General features: G+C 40.6%; 1 protein-coding gene across 1 annotated transcript in view; it reads right to left on the bottom strand.

The window, feature by feature from the left end:
- The window catches only part of CSMD1 (CUB and Sushi multiple domains 1), a gene marked incomplete at its 3' end in the record, with an annotated part of 1,481,492 nt that overhangs the window by 102,060 nt on the left and 1,362,201 nt on the right, over positions 1-17,231 (bottom strand). The window contains exons 41-42 of the mRNA XM_080928326.1: positions 16,767-16,976; positions 1,883-2,071 (exon numbers count right to left, since the gene is read on the bottom strand). Of these exons, the coding sequence (XP_080784452.1) occupies positions 1,883-2,071; positions 16,767-16,976 (399 nt within the window). The remainder of the gene's footprint in view (positions 1-1,882; positions 2,072-16,766; positions 16,977-17,231) is intronic.

Raw genomic sequence — 17,231 nt, 5'->3', positions numbered from 1 at the left:
CAAGCAAACAAACAAACAAACAAAAAAAAAAACTTAGACTCATTCAAAAAGTTATTTCATTCATGTAATTAAATAAGTACCTGAATTTTTAAATATAGCCAAGAGGTTTTTTATTTTTATGGTTGTTCTTAAGATTATTAAAATAAAAAATGTAGGTGAGGTAAGGTTTAAAAGCATGTTTATTTATATATTTAGTCTACTTCAGTAAAAATTTATAGCTAGCTACCTTCCCTTCTCCTGGGATAGACAGGGGTGCTTAGCATTTCAAAGGCCCATGGCATTGGAGATTTCCTTATTATTCATTCAAAGGTGCTGCATCTGTATACAGGATCCAGGCTTAGCAGCAACCCTGTTACAGACCCCTCCTGCTGGATCCTTGACATCATCATTTTAGCTTAGCATTGCAGAGATGGCCAAGTTATCCTAAAAGTCAGGAAGCCCCCAGTGAAGGCCAACAAAGTAATTTCTGTCAAGAGGCAGAGCAGGCTGTGATCTTAGACCACGCTTCACAGATGCTCAGCAACTTGATGCCAGCAGCTCCTAGGAACCAGAGTCACATTCTATCCATCTTCTCTGGCTGAAGACAGGATTGTCCTACTCCCTGTGGCTCTCAGCCTCTTGAAATAATGCAGGGACAAAGGAACTGCAATTCCCCCAGGCAAAAGTCTGAGAGAAGGAAAAGTCATGATTGGTCAGTGGAGGTCAGGACGGAACCTTGACAAGGACTATTTAACTATTTATACCTCTTGCTCTTCTGCCTACACCTAAGCCTTATGTCAGGACCCCAAGAATGGAGTCAGTGGTGGGAGGTTGCAATACCTTTATTTCTCATCCCAATATGCCCATTAAAGTGTCACAATTACTCTTACTCATGCCTTTAGTTGGCCTTCTGAGACTAGGCAGCCACACCTATGTCTGTAGAACAGACATGGCCCAGGCACTGACCCTAACAACTCTATAGCAACTCACAGAGTTAGGCTTCAGTTTTCTGGAAGAATTTCTGCTGTGTGCTTCTGCTAATGCTGTTTCTTCCACCTCAAGTGCTCTGTCTCTGAGCAGCAAATGCCTTGACCTAAGCCATTCAAGAACATGAACAATTTATCTTCTGTGATACAATGTAGAGTGAGATTAGTATAGAAATTGAACGGACAACAGTGTGATGATTAATCTCCAGGTTGCATAGGAAAGATTTCAATCCTGAATAAAAACAGCATTTGGGTGCACTGTGAGTTTTCTACATTAGGGTTATAGAAAACTTTATCCCAAATGTTGCCAAGTGCCACCTTATAGGCTGGGATCCTGGACTGTATGAGAAGGAGAAAGTGAACTGGGTACCAGCATTTCCTCCTCTCTGCTTCCTGCCTGGATGTCTCATGACCAGCTGCCTCCTGTTCTAACCACCATGGCTTCCTCATGAAAGGAAGATACCTTCAAGTTCTGGTCAGAGTAAACCCTTTCTTCTTTAAGATGCTTTTGTCATGAAATTTGTCATAGCAACAAGACCAGTAACTCCTAATCAAACAGACTTACCAGGATTAAATCTGTTACCATCACTGTCTCTTGTAACCCCATGTGAAGCAAGCCTCCTGTTTTCTATTTTGGAGCCTGTGGTGATTAACAGGCTCCTGTGTCCTCAGCTTAGATATTAGTGTTGGTACTTAACACTTTGTTGTCTTTATAATTTCCTTAATCATAAAGTCTGTATATTCTTTAATTGCCTACTGAAGGATGTCTTTCTGAAATATGTAGCAGAGTATATTATAGATACTTGTTGCATATCTGCTGGCTGAAATAATGAAGTACTGCATAGTCACTGAATAGTCCCTGTCACTATGTTCCCTAAGAGAAACTCAGTTGTCCCCAGGGAAGATGAGGAGCCTACCGTCACACCGCGGGAAAGGGTAGTTCCAGTTCCGGTCAGTGCCATGCTGGCACGTGAGTACAGGATCACCTAGCAAGATGTATCCTGGGTAGCACTCAAAGGAGATCGACTGGCCCACGCTGTAATCCGAGTTGATCATGAACCCATTCTGGAATGCAGGTGGGTCCGGGCAGTTCTGTAACTCATAGGCTGAAAGCAGAAACAGACAGCATCAAGCTCCCAGCAGGGGTTGGGCCCAAAAGGACTATAAAAGAGGAACAAAGGAATACAAGTGCAGTCAGCTCCTGAGGATATAAGTGTCTAAAGCTGTCTCTTCCATCCTGAAAGAGTCAACTAATAATTAGTAGTAGAATTATAATCACGTGTATTTAGTAACCACTTAGTGTGCGCATCCAGGGATCATAGCATTCACACAAAAGGAATCTGACTAGGTTCATTGCCTTGGCAAGAAATCACCTGCATCGGCTAAGTTAGAAAGTAATAGAAGTGATAATAATAAAAGAGCTGTCGGAAATGCTGAGTGAACATAGATGCACTGTTTCTCTGATTGGAACGAGACACACCTCCGTTCTCCGTGCTTCCAGATCACACCCTACTTTGCTTTGTTTCACTCAGTCATTTAGTACAAATAACATAGGAAATCCCCTTCATTTTATTTTTCTAGGAAAGTAGAACCATGGAAACACAAAGCTAGCAATTACACTTTGCATAAATGCTATAACAGCCATTGTGGTTTATCATGAAGGTAAGTGTGTTCTAGCAGGTGTGCATTTTCACACCTTTAATAGGGGCATAGCAAATAGAGGCAGCTGAAGCTTTGTGAGTCGAAGGCCATCCTTGACTCCAGAGTGATTTTCTGTCTTAAATATATAAATATGTCTGAGTAAAGATTCTAGGATGATAGCAAGTTCTGCTCTCATGCTGTGGCTACAAGTTTCCTCAGGAATCCAGAACAGGAGCTACTCCACACATCATGTGTGACTCTGGCTCGTAGACTTTCAGAGCCAAACATCCCACACACTGCTGTCCTTTTGTCTCTGGAGCTGTTAGTACACATAAGACTATCCTAACTCCCTTTTCAAATCAGGTAGCATTCTAGAGAAATCACTGTGGACGGGATTGCTTAGTCTCCCTGCCATGAAGTGCACAGACTCCTGTGCTGAATGTCATCAGGTAGGAAGGCAGTGGGGGAAAGTTTGGGAGATGGGGATCTAGCTAGAGGAATGGTCACCAGTGCATGACTGTGATGATTATCTTTACACAAGTCCCTTCCTTGCATGTTTCTTCCTATACACAATGAAATATATCACCTTCTTTATACGTTCTCTTTATCATGATGTTCTTTCCAAGCACACAGGGCCCAGGCAACAATGAACTGAATTCTCCAAAACTATCAGCCAAAATACACCCTTTCCCCTAAGATTCTTACTTCTGATAACATGTCACAGTGGCACAGAGGTAATTAATACAGAGACCAGGAAAGTTTCTCAAAGACTGTTAGAAAAATCAGGAGTCCTCGGTATCCTCTCACAGACAACAGAACCCTGGAGGATAATGGAAAAGACATGACAGACTTTTGATGTGCAAAGTGGAACCCAGTGTGTATATAAGACTGTCCATTCCACCCTTGGAGGTAAGTGTGTAGGCTGACATTCATAAAAACACACTGGAAAGTAGTCTGGGCTGTGATGCATCAAATACAAAGACTTTCTTTGTACGAACCACTTGACAGTGAGAGGGCATAGGAGACATGAAAGCAAAGGCTCACAAGCAGGCTGGGGAAATGAACGAGCATGCTGCAAGGAAATTCATCAAAGGATGCATGAAGTCACAGCGTTAGAATGGGAGGCAGATAGAAGATTAGACGTAAGAGGTAAGTCTGAGCACCTGTCGAGTATTGAGAGCTCTGGCTCTTAGCATTTCTACAAATGGCCCATGGAAACATGCTAGGTGGGCATATCCAATAGAGGCCAGCTGAAATCTGAAGGATCTGTGCACTCTCTTCATAGAGGGTCTTGAAGAACAATTGTCAAACATCAAGGAATATGTCATTTTATTATTATCAGTGGTTTATTCTTATTTGTGGAGGTACTACCATGGTATTCTCTCTCTTCAGGATGACGCTATGCAGTGATTGTGGGTCATTATTTTTCTCCTTTAAGGCAACATAATTGGCTATAACCCTTCACAGGAGCAATCAGAACAGCGTCGTGGGAAGACTGTACTTCTACTTAAACTAGCGGTACTGTTTGCAGAAATCTCTGTCCTGAGGATAATTTCAAAGTAAAAAAAGCTAAGTATTTGAGTATGTCAATTGCAGCATTATTTACATTAAGGTAATCCAAAAGTCTAAACCAGTACTATCTGACATACTACTGCATACACACAGTGCAGGGCTCACCAATTTAAATAAGTGTGGAAGAAATACCATTGTTTCAGTTCTTAATTTGATTCTTCTCTTGGACTAGTGAGTGGCACAGTGCTCTCTTATTACTGTGGGCAGTGGCAGAGAGCCTCAGATCCCATCCAGCTCTGTGGTTGCTAGGAGAAACCACCCACACTCTACAGTGTGTTGTGACGCTAATCTGAGCGGCTCCACAGACCTGTGTGTTAAATACATCTTTAGTTTAAAATGCTGTCAACTTGTCATGGCTTCAGTACAAAACTCCCCCAGGCTCATGTGTTTTATCACAATCCCCAGCTGATGAACTATTAGGGAAAGTTGGGGAAATTACAGAGAAACTACTAAATGGCTAGAGAGAGTCAGCATTTTGGGTGACTTTCAAGGGTTATACCAGCTCCCCAGCTTGCTTCTTTTTAATGTTTCCTTTTTTTGTTTTTCAAATTTATTTATTTTTAATTATGAATATGCATGCATTTCTATGAGTATGTGTCATATTTGTGGATGCCCATGGAGGCTAGAAGTGTTGGATCTCCTGGAGCTATAGGGGCAGTGGCTCAGCCACCTGACATGGTACTTGGAATTTAATTTAGGACCTTTCAAAGAAACACACATGCTCTAACCACTGCTGAGCCATCTCTCTAGGTTCCTCTGCTACATGCTCTAGCCCTGATATTCTGTCCAAGCACACTGGGAATTAGTGACCATGGCTTGAACCTCTGTGACCACTCTTTTTTAAACATGTTTATCTCATGTATTCTACCATAGAGAAGAGGGAAATAAATAATGTGTAGCTTACAATCATGAGGATGGAACAAAGAAGCTAAGATAATTGTGTTCTATGAGGACACATTCTATGGGGACACATTTCAGTGTGTATCCCCCGTTCATCCTCAGCACCAGGAAGATGCTTCACAGATGACAATGGAATTCCATGATTAAACCTGTCTGTGGTTGGCAATTTAAAAAATGCTAAAACTGAGCTGTTGACCTCATTTGCCTTTACAAATTACACACATACATACAAATGTATGTAACTCTGTTGTTTTGGTAAATATTAAATGATGGCTTATTCCTTTATCGGCCCCCAGGGTCTCACTCTGTGGTCGCCTCTCTAGTGTGGAGTGGAACACACACATTCTGTCCCCTCACCACTTGGCGCTCCAAGCCACCTTAAGAACTCTGTCATGGTTCACTCCATCCACCACTGCTACTTCTCTTCCAGGTAAATATGTCTGCTCTGACATGTTGTTCTCACACAGTTCCCTTTGGCATGTTGTTGCTAGGCCTTATACACACCCCAACTCCACGTCAGGCTTTATGTGTCCTGCCAGTACTCAATTAAGTCGCCACATCAAAGAACATACCAAAATACTCTGATCTAATTGGTAAAATATAATTTGCCCACCTAGATAAATCAAATGATTTTGTACAATTCCATCCCTTATAAAACATTCATAATATTTATGAAGAAATTCCCCAAGAGAAACATAAATGTCTACCTCCATCTCCTCCAGCAATCTCTTTCTCTTCTGTCTCCACTTCCACTCCTCAGCCTTTCCCTGGACTTTTCCCTCTCCCGTGTCCAATCATGTATCACCTTAACAAATCTGCATTCTATTAAGTCTCTAAGGAGCCTTGGAAGCATCCTCAGTGATTAAGAGTGAGAAAACAGAAATTAGAAGAGATTCTAGAACCTCAAACGTCTCAAAAGAACCCTTGGCCTTAGACTAGAGTTGGAAAAAAGCTTTAGAGAAGAATAGGGATATCCAAAGTGTTGGGCAAAAAAGCCCAGCATAGGGTTAGGAACTAGCAGTCTAGAAGCAGAGTTTGGTCTCAGGAATAAGGGTTCCCGGTTTGCACAGTAAAATAGATGTGAAGAAAACAAGCTCTGCTCAGAAAGACACATCTTGTACAATTTCTCTTATGCAGAATCCAGACCTAAATATATATGTTAGAGTAGAAAAAAAACCCTGTTCAAGATATTAGACTCTGGCCTGGTAGAGACCAAATATCACAGCTGAGTGGTTACCTGTTTTAACTAAGGACTACCTGTGGATATGAACTCACTTTAGGCAGTACTAAGAATGTGGGCAGAATAAATAATGAAGTAGTAAACTTTTTCTTAGAACTGAACCCTAGTGTAGAAGCTTATGGCCTATAGTCATATAAAATGTTAAGTCTGTCTGCTTTTCTGGATTATTAAGAAATGTATCTCTTTCCCTCTTTTCTTTCTATTTTTTTCCCAAGCTTGTTTTCCTTAATACTCTTGAATCTTTTTTTTTTTTTTTGCCTAACATGTTCTATGTCCCTTCTCTTCTCTAAACTGTGCCACCTTGCCATGGAGCTCCCTGCCCAACATGTGGACACCATGTGTCTGACCTCTATGATCGTTTAAAAAGCATGGCCCCAGACTACCCTCTTCATTACCTCTGCCATACAGCGGCTGAAATCTATAGCTGCCTGTCCTGAGAATTTTTCTTTTTCTTTTAAACTTTGATTAAATGGACCTAAAGTTTTTGTTTGATTCAATGGTAGATTCTTTTAATAATGGGACAAGTAACCCCCAAAGTGGACTCTGATCCATACCCCCACATAACTTTCCTGTCATTTACAATCTGTTATTGACTGCAAGTCTTCCTCTGTAAATCACATACCATAGGGCCATCTCTGTCTCTGAGAGGTCTCCCTATTTTGAAGGCTGTAGATGTAGACTTTTCTGAGAGCCAGAAGTGTTGGATCTATACTGTGTCTGCCATTCACCCTCATGATGTTGCTTGAGCCTCAAATGACTCTGTAGATGCAGGCTACCCAAAAGGAAAATTTTATGCTGTGCTCAAATGTGGACCAAGGTAGTTTTTATAATATGCTTTTTTGTTTTTTTTTTTTTTTTTTTTAGGAATAAAATCAACTGGCCCAGTCAGCTTTACTTTGAACACAATGAATGTGATGGGAAAACCTACCCTTCGATGTAGTTAATAAGACTGCTAGTTACAACCCCAAGGAAAAAAAGCAAAATGAAAGGTGTTTGCCCATTCTCAGGAAAGGAAAAGCAAATGAAACTACCTGCACTCTAACATAGTCTTCATTGGGAACACCATTCAGTGTTTAGTTGTATCCTAGAGGCTTGAAATACAAGTATCACTCACTAAATTTGGTCGTGGACTGTAGATGTCCCCAGTGAACATCACACACACACACACACACACACACACACACACACACTGCATTTTATTAATTTGTTGTAAAGCTTGCTAGATAATTTAAGAACTATAATTGGGTTTTCTTTAGGGATGGATGAAGTTGGGGCTGAAGGCAGCAGCCATTTCTACTCACATAATCAGCCTCTGTGACAGGTTTGAATTGGGGAATTAAAGTGGCCTTTCAGCCTGAAACTCACAATTCTGTGCCAATAGCTTCAGGCTATTATAATAGTTGGAAAAAAGAGGTTTTTCTTTTCCTAATAGCATCTATGCTACAGATGGTGGCCCACACAATTTCTCAGTCAAGCACACATAAGCTAGCAAGTTATCTAAGTTGGCTGTTCTTGGAGACTGGCTGGCTGGCATGCTCCTTCATTAACCAGGGACACCATCTTGGCTGTCAGGAATTCTTTCCTTATGCATAATCCCACCGGTTATATGACCTCTAGTCCCAGTATATGCTGATGAAAATAATCAGATTTCTACTAAAATTACTACGAAATCCAGACCTTGGACTGCCTGAGATTTTGGCTAGTATATCTTTAACCAAATTGCTTTTCATAGCCTGGTTCACAGTGGTGTCTCATATTTTGGATCACCAATGAATAAATGAAAAACTTTGATTCTATAAAATAATTTTTCTCTATTGGCTCTAAGTACCTCTGTTCTAGAAGTGACAAAAAGGTGATGAAGGAAGGTGACAGAAATGGTCATTTTCCTTTCAGAAGAGCCATAGTGAGAGAAGTGGCAAAGTTGAACACTGAGCCCTCTTTTCTAAGAGTTTAGACTAGAGATTAGGGACTCCTTACTTACTTCTAGCATAATAAAAAATGCTCTGGAAAAGATGGGACTGACTTAGTAATTTGTTGCCCACAGTTGGAAGCATTCTTATTCAAAGTCACTCTTTAGTAAGGAGCCTCACACAGAGAAGAACTTGCACTTAGGTGAAAGAAAGCAGGGAGGTCCTACCAAGGGTTTCCAGTGGAACTCCTAGTTGTCCACAACATCATAGTGGGGAAAAAGGATTGAGTTTCAGAAGTATATCAGCTTCATATGTCAGTGATGATGATAATGTTGGCTGTGTCCATAGTTACAGTTAGTGGGCTTGAATATCAGAAAAATAAACAAACAAACATAACCTCTTCAATGCTCATTGCACAGGGAGGCTAATTAGTTGCTGTACACAATAGCTTCCCCTTCTACTAAGTTAATTCATATCAAAACTCAAAGCTTTTCTACTGTAATCATAAACAAGGCTATTTTCCATATCCCATGAAAATTTGTCTACATAGCATATATATGTATGAAAACCAGTTGATATAGTTTTACTTATAGTGGTTTAATTACACAAATCTAATTTCTTTAAAGATTTATTTATCTTATTTTATATGAGTACACTTTAGCTGTCTTCAGACACACCAGAAGTGGGCATCAGATTCCATTACAGATGGTTGTTAGCCATCATGATGTTCCTGGGAATTGAATTCAGGACGTCTGGAAGAGCAATCAGTGCTCTTAACTGATGATCCATCTCTCCAGCCTCCCAAAAGCTATGTTTAAGGTTTTCACAATTGGACAATTATTATTTCAAGGAGGCATTATAATACGAGAGAGAGAGAGAGAGAGAGAGAGAGAGAGAGAGAGAGAGAGAGAGAGAGAGAGAGAGAGAGAGAGAATGGGGAGGGGAGGGAGAGAGGTTGGAAGGGAGGGAAGAAAGGAGGGAGGGAGGGAGAGAGACTTAATATCTCAGAAAACCATATCCAAAGGAAAAGGATATTATTCAACATGACAAATTTTATAATTATTTTTACAGTTGAAGCAGCATATAGCCTGACTCTTCATGTGAAGCTGGGACAACAGCCACTGTCCATGCCCACCCCTAGTCTTCCTGTTTTATGTGTTCCTCCTCTGACAGCCAATGGAACCAGCAGTGATTGTTCTAATGTCTGTTTCATTTTCAGATTGATGCCTAGCTCAATAAAAAATAGCCACATACATTCATCCTTTTCAATACTTCACTTAGCAAAGGGACATAAATATTTCACGTTACTAATAGCAAAGTCTCTTTTCTAAGTCATTTACTTTCAAGACAGTTCTAACCACAAGTAGCATTTTTGACCTTTAAGCAGCCAAAAATATACGACAAAGCCGAGAAATAAGACACTCACTGAAGACATCACTGTGAATGACAAGACATGTCCTTAAGATATATGCATCTTCTTATGAGTTATTGATTGTACCCAAAGCTTATAAATCTTGTGTAGAAAGTGGGGATGCCTATGTGTCTAACAAATCAATGTCAGGGTCTGTTTGCCAATCTCTACTCTTTATACAATGACAAACACCAGTGAGCCATTACCCCGTCATCCCTGATAGATATGACAGTCTATGAGAAATGAGCATGTCTCAAGTTCATGCTCTCATTCTTCATTACATAACTGATTTTCACGCTTTCTAGTTATAAAAAATGAATTATACTAAATTATGCTTTTAGTGACATCTTTAATGTGAATATTTAAAAACCAAGTGTCAAGTAGATAAAATATTTGCTCATCCAACTAGATGCCTATATGGCTGTCCTTCAAGAGTATTCACAGATCCAGATTCTAGAAGGCTAAGCAGGTGACATCATCGCGTACAGTCACATGGAATCAGATTCTGCTCCCACTAACAAGTCTGCCTTTACTCAGCCCCACTGTCTGATCCAGGGAAATGTTTCCAAATTTTAATTTGCAAGAAGGAAAAGTCAACTTATGGGTACCCCTTGAATTGTGTAGCATCTAATTCCAGACATCAGTGTTTCTAAAATCACAAACCATAGCAATATGTCTTAGGGATTCCTAAGTAGGCTTTACACGGAGTTATCAACTCATTTACAAGTCATTTAGCTTAGATCAAAATATTTATCTGAAACCTGGAGATTATCAGAAGTACCATCAGTACAATCCTATCAGGTGACATAGTTTGGAAAGCCCTGCTACCATGGGACTATGGATTTGAGGTCTTGTGCTCATTTCTATTTCAAGGGAACTGAAATGTTGGATGCAGAATCAGGAAAGTCAAGAAGAGGGACACCTCAAAAATGCTGCATTTGCTGGAGTTGGACAATGGTTTGAGACTTCACTAGGTCATAGTTTTTTTTTATTAGCTCAGATATTAAAATTATTACTAATTAACACTGAAATTCACCCTAGGGTAACCAATTATAAGAGAATAGTTAATAATAAAAGTTAATATTTCAACAGTATTATGTCTAAAATAGGCTTTAAAATGCCAGTGCTGATGATAATGTGCTAAATAGAAGGACTATGACCAGGTAAATAGAAGGGCTGTTATTAAGAAATAGAAGCCTAAATTTGACACTCCTCAGGCATTTCATAATGTAAGTTTCTATTTACCAGGACCTCCCTTAATTCATCGTCACTGGTAAACAAGCTCTGGTAAGGACATTGTGTGCTCACTCAATAGAAACAGTTTACATCAACTCAAAGACCCTATCCTGGTGACTACCATACACCTCTGCATGCTTTCCCATCATTTTGCTTTTCTCTGTCCTTCAGGAGATTCCCACAACAGTTTGATGCCCAATGAACACTTCCTTCTAGTGACAGAGTGGCTTCACTCTTCCCTCACTTATAAACTAGAGCAAAACAGGGCTTGAACAAGATGGACAAGGATGCAAGAAGTGAGGTACATGTGGCAAAGATTCTAGTTTTGTTTTCCTATGTCTGAGCTCCAATAGTTAAGTGTTGATATAACTGAAGTACACTGAGAGTATATCTCTAGGAGATATTTACAACAGCTAAAACTCACTGTAAACAAAACTGAAGTATGCACTATTGCTGGCTTCTCTAGTGTTTCCATTACTATTTCTATTGTGAGGCATTTCAAATTTGAACCTGACCTTCAAAAGAAGACTTAATGTGTTTGCAATTAGAGATGACAGTTTCCACTGCCACAGGGCCTCAGCACTCTACCCTCACAGCCTTAGGCCGCTTTTAAGAGTAGGGTCCAGTTCTCTTCCCAATGTATTTGAGTATAGAAAGAAAAACAAAGATTCCCCAGCCTCAGCGTCAACCAAGGGAGAAGCAGAGCTTGATGTATCAGAAATACAACTGTAGTCTCACAGATGAGTCATCAGGAGGTTTAATCTATCCCTGGTCTGGTCATAGGATAATAGGAGGGAGGCGACAGAGAGTGGCTGAGCCTTCATGTAAGGGTCTCTCCCCAGGAGCATCACCAGAGCCTGAATGCCAGGATGGGCTTTCTCAGGTTTTCTTCCCTTGTCCTTTCTCCAACCACATCTATAGAAGCAGCTTTTCTGTAATGCAAACCTCGTAAAACCTTCTTTCAAAGACAAAGAGCCAGAGTTTCCAAGTAGCATTTTATCTGTCACCCAAACAGAAGAGCTATACCTTGTCTCTAAGGCCTGAGCCTAGTATGAAACTTCTGTTGACCCTGAAGTAAACTGCTGCCCTTTCTGAAAATTTCCATAAGGTGGGAGTTCTCAACCTGTTAGTTATCACCCCATTGGAAGTCAAACTACCTTTTTACTTTTTTGCATATCAGATATCCTACCTATTTGATAATTACATTATGATTCATAACTATAAAATTGTAGTTATAAAGTAGCAATGAAATAAATTTATGGTTGGGGGTCACTATGACATGAAGAATTGTACTAAAGGTCCTCAGCATTAGGAAGGTTGAGAATCACTGACTTGAGTAAAGAGGCTGGCAGATTCTGAGGATTATGGTCTTGACCCTTAATTGTCCAGCCCTCTGTTTATAATTGCCATGAGAACCTCACTCTTGAACACATTACTTAAGACTTTTCTTGTATGCTAAAGGCAGTTTGAGAACCCAGTGCCAAAGGCTCAGGCCAAAGGCAGATCAGATGGTTCTGTGAGGTCAGACTCTCCTCCGAGATGTTGAAGTTCTTCCCCAAAGGGGCATAAATCATGCTATCTATTAAGGCACTGATGATACACAGGCTAGGCACACAGGTAGAGGACACATGGAAATCTGATGGCTGGCCCAACATGCACCACTCAAAGATGAAACATCTTGGGCAAAAAATCCAGAAGCACAGGCGGGAATATGCTTGCAGAAGGCCTCAAACCTCAACCATTTCACATGTAGAGTTTGCTACAAGCATATTCTTTAATCATGTCTGTGCCATGGAAGGCTCTTAGAGTCACAAGCAGGTAGACAAGGCGACCTTCTGGTAATTATCTTCAACTTAGCACAACATTCACAGAACCCAGAAGCTTGAAAGACTCCAAACAAATGCTGCCCAAACTGCAAGGCTTTGTCAGAACAGGAAGGAAGCCATTTCTCTGTGGTACTGTGTCCTTGCCCTTTCTAAAGGGAAACTGTTAGTGAGTGTTTTCAAAAGGCTTCTTTTCAACACCACAGAACTACAGAACAGGTAACCCTTTAGTCAAAAATGATTTGCATATCAACACCTTATGGAAGAACTTTAAATATAAAGTTAAAACTCTTTGAATGATTCTTTCTTGGTAATTGGTCTCTATACTAGTTCTTTTATACTTCTGCTGGAAGAAGACTTGTGGTAAACAATGTAAGTCCTTTGTGAATTTTGATGGTCAAGTCACACTCCAGGATCCAATAAATAAGGAGTCATCATAATATCTGATTTTAAAAGGAATAGTTATGGTGGCACACAACTTTGATCCCAGCACCTAGGAAGCATAGGCATGTTTATCTCTGTAAGATCAAATCCAGAATGGTCTATGTATTGAGATCCAGTCTCGAAGGAAGAGATTCCCTGGCAGAATTGTTCATTATGTAAAGGCATTTGCTGCTGCCATGACTTGTGCCCTGAGCTCTAGCTCTGTGACACACATGGTGGAAGGAGATGAACGATGCTTGCAAGTTGTCCTTTGACCTCCATGTATGTGCTGTAGCACACATGCCTCCTTTACAATAAATATAAAAAGTGTGGATTTTATAATGAAGTTTATTTATTCTTTATATGCATGAGTGTTTTGAGCACACACATATCTGTACATCACAAATGTTTGAGGAGGCCAAAAGAGGGCTTCTAGAACTAGAGTTACAGATAGTTGTGTGCTGCTGTGTGCACTTGGACATGAATCTGAGTCCTATGCAAGAGCAGCCAGTGCTCTTACACATGGACATACCTGCGTGCATGCGCGCGCGTGTGCACACACACACACACACACACACACACACACACACACATACACACACACACTCTTTCTCTTCCTCTCTCTCTCTCTCTCTCTCTCTCTCTCTCCCTCCCTCCCCCTCCCTCCCTCCCTCCCTCTCTTTCTTTCTCTCTCTCTCTCTCTCTCTCTCTCTCTCTCTCTCTCTCTCTCTGTCCCTCCTTCCCTTCCTCCTTCCCTCCCTCCCTCCTCTTCACTCTCTCTCATCCCAGAAGCCAGAGATTTCAGAAGTATTTAAACCAAATCCTTTGGCTCTGCCCTGCCTACATACAGGGCAGATATAAACTAAATAGAAAGGAAGTCTGAGTTTGCCTTTTAAAAATAAATACCCTTACCTAGAGGCTACACGAAAGAGTATGACAGAAAAATCTAGTATAAATACTATTGGCTTCCAGTATACATCTTTAGAATTGGATTTTGGTCAAAATAATAAAATCTATTTCTGGCTCTCGGTCTGGCGATACTAGATTCTGACTTGTTCCCAAGATTAAAGCATTACTTTCCACCATCTACTCCAGTAGCCATGAAACTAAACCAAGAGTTAATCTAACTGAGCCCATCAGTTACTGATGAAGAGAACCCCTCAGGAAGGTTGGCTCACATAAACCCATGATAATGACACGAGGGAAATAATTATTTCTTTAATGAGATGATATACCTACTCTTCTGAGAAGCCCCTCCTTTGATGATATTACGGATGGACTCACTTTTATCTACATCTGCAAAACTGGTCTTCTGAGTTACTTAAAGCATGGGCTTCTAAATTTTTCTTCTCTCTCCAAAGCCTGGGTATGGGGTGACTGGAATTATGAACTTTCTCATTCTTTCTTTGAAGCTACTCCCAGTCCATCATGTGGTTGGTTTGAAAGAAGATAGCCTTCCTCCCTCCTTTCCCTCTTCCTGGCAGTTGGCAATACTTGTACTTTGCCTGCTCAGTTGTTTCTGTTTTAAACTCTAACACAATTATCACTGAATTTCCTTCAGCATCCTTTACGTATTTATTATTAAGAGTAAGAGTCCAAACACAGATCTTAAATTTTCCCTACAAACTCCTACTTTACTAAAGTCCAGAAAGGAACCCAGCATCCAAACCAGCATCTGTATTGGCAGGGATTGGGTAGACAGGGAGAACTGTCTGCAATGAGTGGAGACTGAAGTAGACTTCATTTAATGAGCAGTCAAGAGCATAACACCAAACCTAACAAAGAAGAGCCCCCACATAGTTCAGGGATTTCCCTAAAGTGGGCAGGCAGTAGAATGCAAGTCCTTTAGTACTGGGGAGGAAGCATCACCAAGTACAGTATTCACAAGGCGCATTGGGAACCAGCATGGATCAGGTACTACTGGAACATGGCACAGATTTTCAGTATCCACCACTCTCCCACAATATTTGTCCTGGTAGAATCTTTATTAAACCTATGTATAGGCAATTGGCTCTAGATTTTGAGAAAACCCAGGTTATCTCTTGGCTTAGTCTATCTAATTCTCATGTAGTACAGAAGAGAACAAAAGAAGACAAAAATACAACCGAACTTTCAGACACGTAGAGTAAGAAACTTCTCCACTGGAATACCAGTTCAAATCCTGGAGTAACTCAGAGTCCCAGGCTCATTTAACAGCCATGACAACAAACAATTCCTTCCCAAAGGACTCTTAGGGTACCAACAAAGCATGCCTCTGTACTTAGTCACCAAGGAGCAGTGATCCTGAGTCCTGATGACTAATGACCTCTACCATGGAAAGATTTAGGTGAAGCCCACCTCATTCTAAGGACATCAACCAGAGCTGGGTGATAGACACAGTTCTTCCATGTAGTGCCCATAATCTGAGATCCTTGAAGGACCATGAAAAGAATATCTCCCTCTGTTTCCTCCTGACTGGATTCATCTTTTCAGAGACCCCAATTCTGAAAGTCCGTGTTAACATTTTAGATAACAATATAAAGAATACTCCCAGAGAGTCAACCATACATGCCAGTGTGACACTGATACAATGTGCTATTTCTGAGAAAGGCTTATAAAACAAAGGGGGAAACAATGTGTCAACAATGAGTATTTTCAACTTAATTTAATTTAACAATATTTGGAGGAAGGCCAATAAAATGATCTCAGGTATAATAAAAATGTTGAGTTTTCTGACAACTGAAAGGTTATTTGGGATAAACTGAGAGGAACTTTTCTCAGTGATTTTGTGTTTGGAGAAGTGAGAGAGGAGAATGAATTCCTTCTGAACTGCTTCTTTTGCCTGAGTGTGGTGGTTTGAATAAGGATGTCCCGCACAGGCTCATATATTTAAATATTTAGTCACCAGGGATTGAACTCTTTGAAAGGATTATGAGGACCAGGAGGTGTGGCCTTGTTGGGATATGACATTTTTGAAGGAAGTGGGTCACTGCTGGTGGGCTTTGAGGTTTCAAAAGCTCATGCCAGGCCCTGTCATGCTCTTTCTTCATCCTGCCCAGGGATTAGGATATAGAGCAATTTCTCCAGTACCATGTCTGCCTCTTTGACACCATGCATTGTGCCATGATGATAATGGACAAAACTTCTAAAACTGAAAAGAAAACTCCAATTTAATGCCTTCTTTTATAGGAGTTTCCTTAGCAATGATGTCTCTTCACAGCAGTAGAACAGTTACTAAGACACTGATGTGCCTTGCAAGGTTCAAACAGTAGAATACATGATGATGAGCTAAAAGGCACAAGTGCCTGGGACTACCTGTATCACCTTTGATACTGGTGGACTCTTTGGTTCCAGTCCATATCCTAAAGGGCTATAAGGGATAAGTGACAGAAGAGAAAGCCCTGTGACTGGAGGTGAATGATGACAGGAATAGAGAGAAAGAAGGGAGGATTAGGCTGAGAACAGAGACTGCACAAGATCCTCATGTGGCTAATCATTTTTCTGTATTCTCAGCCCAATGTTCCAGGAGAGTCAAGATTTCACCACAAGTCAGAGTCTGACATGTTCTGGGAATAGGTTTGGCTGCATGAGGCTTTAACCAATCAGGGAGATTTAGGTAAATGCAGTATAAGAGGCATCTGTAGCTCCATTTATTTTGTTGTTTACCTTGGTAACTGAGTTTAAATCCTTGTCGGTTCTGTGAGTGGTCACTATAAAAGCGGATGAGGGTTTCATGTGTGGTACTCAGCAAGGATGCAGGCAGGTCAGGGCCACTGAACTGGCCCATCATTGGACTGCTGTGGTAAGGGCCATTCTGGATCTCCAGGTAGTCGTGGTTGGCTTCGGTTGAGAAATTCAGAAATTGAATATGTGCACCTATGAGAAAACATGCAATCTTCAGAAAGTTCATGATAGTCTATCCAAAATCAAAGACAAATAGCGGGATTATCATTTCATTTCTGAAAGAAAAGGGAACATGGTAGAGGAAATATTGTATCTTTGAAGATATATCTTAGATTAACTCTGGGAGATCTCTGTCTGCAAAATTCATATCCATAAATAAATTTTGTGACATGCATAAGTTTTGCTATCACCATATCAAAGAAGTACAGACATTATTCTTAGAATGAC

This window comes from Micromys minutus, assembly GCF_963924665.1.
Source record: "Micromys minutus genome assembly, chromosome: 14".
Taxonomy (NCBI): domain Eukaryota; kingdom Metazoa; phylum Chordata; class Mammalia; order Rodentia; family Muridae; genus Micromys; species Micromys minutus.
This window is presented reverse-complemented; position numbering and strand designations above follow the sequence as displayed.